At 34.5% G+C, this 7,571-nt stretch overlaps 1 protein-coding gene across 1 annotated transcript in view; it reads left to right on the forward strand.

Annotated features, from left to right (window-relative positions):
• LOC107647628 (cellulose synthase A catalytic subunit 1 [UDP-forming]) overlaps window positions 2,192-7,571 on the forward strand; it is a gene marked incomplete in the record, with an annotated part of 10,845 nt that continues 5,465 nt past the window's right edge. The window contains 10 exon segments of the mRNA XM_016351694.2: window positions 2,192-2,513; window positions 3,201-3,396; window positions 3,500-3,672; window positions 3,869-3,980; window positions 4,070-4,259; window positions 4,329-4,595; window positions 4,691-5,036; window positions 5,202-5,339; window positions 5,586-5,711; window positions 6,094-6,306. Coding sequence (XP_016207180.1) covers window positions 2,433-2,513; window positions 3,201-3,396; window positions 3,500-3,672; window positions 3,869-3,980; window positions 4,070-4,259; window positions 4,329-4,595; window positions 4,691-5,036; window positions 5,202-5,339; window positions 5,586-5,711; window positions 6,094-6,306 — 1,842 coding nt within the window.

Consider the following 7,571-nt stretch of genomic DNA (forward strand, 5'->3'; position numbering starts at 1 on the left):
AATAAAGTAACAACAACATCAACAATATATATAGTAGAAATGTTCTTTTGTTATGATTATATGAACATCAATTTGGCATCAATAAGATTTTCGACTTTTGAGTGTTAGTATCATAGTTTCATTTTTTTGCTTGGGTTGTTATCTATCTATTTTTTTAAAGTTTATTTTTCAAATTTAAAGTTAAATTTTTCAATTCCAATTAAAAAAAAATATATCAAACAACTTAGCTAGATGAATAAATTTAAAATACAGTTAATTACTAAGAATTTTAAAACATCAATATAATACTTTAATTTATCAAAGCATGAAAATATCATATTAAAATTTAGGGTTAAGTATGATTTTAGTTCTTAATATAGAGGTGAAAAATTTATTTCATTCTCAGCCTTTTTTTCGTAACAAAATGGTCTCGAAAGTTTCAATTTGTTTCTAAATCGTCTTTTTTACCAAATTTTTTTATTTTTATTACCAAATTACCCTTAATAAAAAAATAAAAAAATAAAAAAAACGTGTAAAGGGAAAAGGGGGAAGCGAAAACGCGAAGGGAGAATGGTGGGAAGGGGTTCGGGAAGAAGTGGAGGAAGGGAAGGGGAGGGGTCCTCGCCGCCGCCGCTGCTGCTCCTCATCGTTCAGTCCTCGTCGTCTCCGCTGGATCTCACCGCCAGATTTTGTCGCTGCTTTTCTTCCTGGCTTGACGTTGATGGTAGCAGATCCGCGAGGGTGGACGTCGCGCGCCGCTCGCCGTTTCTGCTCCTCCTCCTCGCTCGGTCGCCGGTCATCGCTGCTCTTCGCCGGTTTCTGGTTTCTTCTGGTTCTGATTATCAATTCTTCTAATTTCTGTTCTTTTGTTGTTCTTTTGATTCCATTATCCATTGTTTTTTCTGAGTTTTGAGTTATGGGTATTTTTCTGAGTTCTGGGTTCTTGTTGTTCTTTTGTTGTTGTTGTTCTTGTGCTTGTAGCTGCTTTTGTTGTTGTTGTTCTTTTGATTCCATTGTTGTTCTTTGCTTCTGGTCATTGGTGTTGCTTCTGTTATGCTTTTGCATCTGTTCTGGTTCAGCTTCTGCATTTGGTTGATTTTGAGAAAAAAAAGGAAAGAATATTTTTGTTCGAAGGACGATTTTAAAATAAATTGAAATTTTTGGGACTATTTTATAGCGAAAAAAAAGGCAAAGACAAAATAAATTTTTGACATCTACGTTAGAAACCAAAATCATAATTAACCCTAAAATTTATCAAAAAATATGATTAACAATAGCTCTAGAATTATATTTCTATTTTCTAACCCAAATTAGTGCGCGTTAGTGTGAGTAATAAATTTGATCACTTAAAGGTAATATATTTGTAACAAAATTTTTAGTGAATATATTCTTTTGCAGGTAATTTAATGTGAGTAAAAGTCTATGGTTGCAATTTGTAACGGTTTATCCATAGAGTTTAGTTAGTAAATAACTGTCGCACATCGTAACATGCAAAAATAGAAAACTTAAATGGCAGTGTTGTAATTTGATGATGAATAATAGGATACACTTGCAATTAACTCACGTGGCACCGACAGCAGGTCAGAAATCAAACCGGCAGCAACCGGTACTTCGTGGGACAGCCTGGTTAGTGCCCAAAAATATATATATTTATGGTATGGAAAAATAATCATACACCCTTCATTGTCTCTTTCAGTGTTAACCGAATTTGATTGTGATGCATCAACCAAATTAAAAATTATATGCAACATATGGTACTGGAAATCCATGTGTATAATAGTTATTCAACATATGCATACCAAATATCATTTTGGATTATAAGTAACTCAACAAAATTTTAACAATGCACAAGAAAAACTGTTAATTTTATGTATAATAAACAAAATTAGTCTGGTTTTGTTTCACTATTTTAAAATGACTAACTATAAGTTCCAAATCACTCAAACTTCTCTCTCATATTTTTTTTTTTTAGTTACAAATTTTTGAAACAATTTTTTTTTTCAAATCCTAATTGGAACTAGAGAACGATCGGCATATAAATATTTGCATGCCCCATCTGCACCTAACAAAAGACTTTCTTAATCTTGAGCCAGGGAATCAGCTGGACCTTAGAGGATTCTCTAGATTACCGGGAACCGACGCATCCGGTAAAAAAGAACCTATCCACCGTACTAAAAAATGGTAATTAAAATCAGACACAGCATAAGAAATAGCCAATCACAGAACTGAGAGAAGTGAATGAATATGATGTTGATAGCTGGAAATGAAAGCAAGCAAACAAGTAACTCAATAAAGAGAATGAGAAAGATGGGACATTGAGTGTGGCCGAAGCTTCTTCATTCTCTTTTTGGCGTCGTCTTTCTTTTCGTGTCACTGTCTCAAAATCTCATTAATATCGTTTTAAGAGTTTTTAAGGCATTGAAATCTGTGCCAATACAAAACAAGCAAAAACCATGGAAGCAACTGCTGGAATGGTTGCTGGCTCGCATAAGAGGAACGAGCTTGTTCGAATTCGCCACGATTCTGAAACCGCCGTTAGTATTTCTTTTTATATTATATTATATATTCATACATAGCTATTTTCAACGATGGATCTGAGTATCTTAAGTTCTTAACCTTTCATTGTTACTGATAACTGTGATAAGTATATATCTTAACTTCGAAGTTAGTATGTGTCGGTTTCAATTCTTACCTATGCTTTGACTTTACAAAAGTCACATAATGCGATTGATGTGAATGTGATGCTATTGATATGTTTCTTTTCATGGAGTTCTGCTTTGATGCATTACTTTAGTGTTTGTGATATTCAGGGCATGGATTGGATCTATGTGTAGTTCGTGAGGATTTAGATATGTATCTCTGAAATAGTCTATGTAGTATTTGGATACTCTAGAAGTGAGAAATTAAAAGGTTACCATCTTTAGATCAAATAATCTGAGATTGGATATTTTTCTTATAGATCTATGTACTTATATAGTGATATTATATTATTGCTAATTGTTAATGAATTGAACTTAACTTTTTTTCTTATTATACATCATAAAGATTGTAATGAAGTCAAACTAATTTCCATTCTAAGATTCTAACTAGGCCTACTTGAGCATTTCCTTTGGATGGTAAATGACTAGTTTTGTTTATCAGTTTATAAGAGTTTGATGAAGCTAATCTGGTTTAAATTCTACTGATGTAATTCAACTTGTGAAATGCCTTTTTTTCTATAGCCTAAACCCCTGAAGAATTTGAATGGACAAATCTGTCAAATTTGTGGTGAAACTGTTGGATTAACAGACAGCGGCGATGTCTTTGTTGCTTGCAATGAGTGTGCATTTCCAGTTTGTCGTCCTTGTTATGAATACGAGCGAAAGGATGGGAACCAGTGTTGCCCCCAGTGCAAGACTAGATACAAAAGGCACAAAGGTAGTTTACTTTGTGCATGTGTTTTCTTTTTTTCTGTTTTGGACTCTGATGATCCTTTGTCTTAACTTCGAATTGAACTGAAAGAATCATCTTTGGATTTCAGGGAGTCCTCGAGTGGATGGAGATGAAGATGAGGATGATGTTGATGATTTGGAGAATGAGTTCAGTTATGGCCAAGGAAAACCCAAGGCACGGCCGCAGTGGGATGAAGATGCTGACATCTCTTCCTCTTCAAGACATGAACAACCAATTCCACTGTTGACTCATCGACACCAAGTAATGCATCAAACTTGGATTTTTAGATTCTAACTATAATAACTTATTTCCCTGGTTGGATCTTACTTCATATTGTGCATTTCCATGCTCTTGCTTCTATGATTAGCAATTTCCATAATCATGAAGTAATAATGTTTAGTTAACTTCTCATACTACTTCATTTGCAATATCACTTACTGAACAAGTTTTTGTACAGATTTCTAGTGAGATTGCTACACCTGATACGCAATCAGTTCGAACTACATCAGGCCCTTTGGGTCCATCTGACAAGGTTCACTCACTTCCATATGTTGATCCAAGGCAACCAGGTGTGGGTTTGGCTTGAACTGATGATATACCATATTATATTTTCATGGTTGTTATGGATTCTTACTTGATCATATCTTTCTTGTTACAGTTCCAGTAAGAATTGTAGATCCATCAAAGGACTTAAATTCTTATGGTCTTGGAAATGTTGACTGGAAAGAAAGGGTTGAAAGTTGGAAACTCAAGCAGGAGAAGAATGTGGTGCATGTGAATGGTAGTAGATACAATGAGGGGAAAGGTGATATTGAAGGAACTGGTTCCAATGGAGAAGAACTTCAAATGTAAGCCACTACATATAAAAGTCACTAGTTATCAATTTCTTTGAGGCTAATTGTTTTTGTTCATGACAGGATTGATGATGCCAGACAACCTTTGAGTCGTGTGGTGCCTATTCCTTCATCTCAGATAACTCCTTATCGTGTCGTGATCATACTCCGGTTAATTATTCTGGCTTTCTTCTTGCAATATCGTACAACTCATCCTGTGAAGGATGCATACCCTCTATGGTTGACATCAGTTATTTGTGAGATCTGGTTTGCCTTATCCTGGCTCTTGGATCAGTTTCCAAAATGGTCTCCCATCAATCGCGAGACATACCTTGATAGGCTTGCTCTAAGGTCAGGATATCTGACTTTTTAACATATTTGGTTGGAATCTGATTTTTAAGTATATTTGTTTTGCTATTTTACTAATCTTAGGTTGACTTGTTTAGGTATGACCGTGATGGAGAACCTTCGCAATTGGCCCCGGTGGATGTGTTTGTTAGTACAGTGGATCCTCTCAAAGAGCCTCCTCTCATAACAGCAAACACTGTTCTGTCTATACTCGCAGTTGATTATCCTGTCGACAAGGTTTCTTGCTATGTATCAGATGATGGTTCGGCTATGTTGACCTTTGAAGCCCTTTCAGAAACAGCCGAGTTTGCAAAGAAGTGGGTTCCCTTCTGCAAGAAGCACAATATTGAGCCAAGAGCCCCAGAGTTTTATTTTGCACAGAAGATTGATTACTTGAAGGACAAGGTTCAACCCTCTTTTGTAAAAGAGCGCCGCGCAATGAAGGTTATTCTTGAGAATGCAAATTGTGATCCATTTTCAGCTAAACGCTCCTAATTTGTCCACACACACAACATACCAACTGAAAACTTTGTTAACTACAAAGCACATTGTCAAAACTTATCTTTTATCTTATAGTGAATTAAAAATATTTATCATTTTGCTAAACAGAGAGAATATGAAGAATTTAAAATACGGATCAATGCCCTTGTCGCAAAAGCTCAAAAGACACCAGAAGAAGGATGGACAATGCAGGATGGAACTTCTTGGCCTGGAAATAATCCTAGGGATCATCCAGGAATGATTCAGGTATTGCCATTTTAACCATGCTACTTGTACATAAAAAAATAGCCTTCAAATCAACCACTCTTATAGAATACATATAGAAATACAAAATATACATTGAAAATGTGTAAAACAACAACACATGTATATATAGACAAATACATAGTAGCTGATTTGATGACTATTTTGTGTGCACATAGTATTTTTTGTTTTCTCTTATAAGTATTTTGTATGTTGCGCTTTGACACTAATGCTGTCTGTTGTTTGTAGGTCTTCTTGGGTCATAGTGGAGGTCTTGATACAGATGGAAATGAGCTACCAAGACTTGTTTATGTTTCTCGTGAAAAGCGACCAGGCTTCCAACATCACAAGAAAGCCGGAGCTATGAATGCTCTGGTTCGTTACCCTGAATTTTATTTAATTTGTTTAATGGTTTGTCTGATGTTCACATTAATTTTGATCAATGATTTCACCTGATGCCTACATTTTCTTAGTAAATAATTTGGGTTTATGGACATTTATGTTCGTGAAGTTTTAATCATTAGATAGGTTAGAAGGAAAAAGATACATGACAAAATAAAAAAAAAGTACATATTTTCTAAGGCTGCTTTTGGAGATGATATTTTACCATCTGGATGACTGTATTTTATTGTTATCTCTTTCAGCAAATTGCTTTGGTATTTTCTTCATCTTTCATGTTTTGGTATCATATGAATGCTATGTTCTGAGCAATTGTATATAAGCATATATAACTATGGTTCATCCTGTGTGATTGTAGATTCGAGTTTCTGCTGTCTTGACAAATGGCGCATATCTATTGAACGTCGATTGTGATCATTACTTCAATAACAGCAAAGCTCTAAAAGAAGCCATGTGTTTCATGATGGATCCAGCTCTTGGAAAGAAGACATGTTATGTGCAGTTTCCTCAGCGTTTCGATGGCATTGATTTGCACGATCGATATGCCAACCGCAACATTGTTTTCTTTGATGTAAGTATCATGTATTGTGAAGTTAGAAGATATAAACTATTTTCTTTCCTTTTTTTTTTGAAACAAAGGAAGCTCAACACATTAAAGTGGAGCAAATAAAAGAAAAAAGAAGACACATAACTAGCTACCAACAAATAAACCAACCCCTACTATCCCCAGTACTCTCATCCTCCCCCAGGATCACCACCACTCCATTCCGTGTAGCTCATCAACGTCCTTGTGTGTATGACCTCCGGTGATGGCGTACTTGTTGATGATGGCGAGGAGACTGGAGCAGAATGCGTAACCGACTACGAGGAAGGTAGTGGTGTAGTGCTGCTTTGATGCGTCGATTCGAATCGAAGACATTGGCGGCGGAGGGAGAAAGAGGGCTGGGATTGGGGTTGGGGTTTATCATTAAGATCACCGACACATTGAGGAGCGGAGGGAGATCTTGAAGACCAACAAAGAAATGGAGGGTTGTCATAATTATTAATATCCATACGACCATAACTAAAATTTCATTAAATAATTTGATTTTATTATATTATCAATGTAAAATGTTTATAAAAAATGAATTATGTGTTATTACAGTAGTAACAATATTTTGACGCAGTCTCAAAATTCAAATATGGGCTAAAATTTTTATATATGGATAATTTTAATGTGAAATACAAAAATATTTGATGATTTTGGTGTTCTACAGGGTTGTGGTAGTAGCACAAAACGTTACTAACGTTTTGTAATAAAAAATTTTTTTTAATCATCAAAGAACAAAACGTCACTGACGTTTTGTAATAAAAAAAATATTATTTTAATTATTAAAACACAAAACGTCGCTGACGTTTTGTTAGAAAAATATTATTTTAATTGAAGAAACACAAAACGTCATTGACGTTTTGTAAATGGCCATAGTTGTGTTCAACACACAATTTGGTTCATGATAAAGGATTTCACCTCTAGTAATACAATATTAAAAAGAAAAAGTTCTCAAATATGCCTTACAAACTTTACATAAATAAATATCAATGTAACCTGTCAAGAAGTAATAGTTCGTATAGTCTCTCCATATTTAAATAAGAAGTTGCGGATTCGAGTCTCTATGTCTTCGATAAAAAAAAAAATCAATGTAACCTATTATCTATTAATAATAATGCATTAAAGTTTGAAAAATATACTAAATTATTTTATTAAAATGTGGTTTATACTAATATACTATTCAGAAAAAAAAGGAGAAGAGAAAGGAGGCCCTAAAAACTAAAAAGGTCGTTTATGAGAAGAAATTT

Source organism: Arachis ipaensis, chromosome B06, assembly GCF_000816755.2.
Source record: "Arachis ipaensis cultivar K30076 chromosome B06, Araip1.1, whole genome shotgun sequence".
NCBI classification, from domain to species: domain Eukaryota; kingdom Viridiplantae; phylum Streptophyta; class Magnoliopsida; order Fabales; family Fabaceae; genus Arachis; species Arachis ipaensis.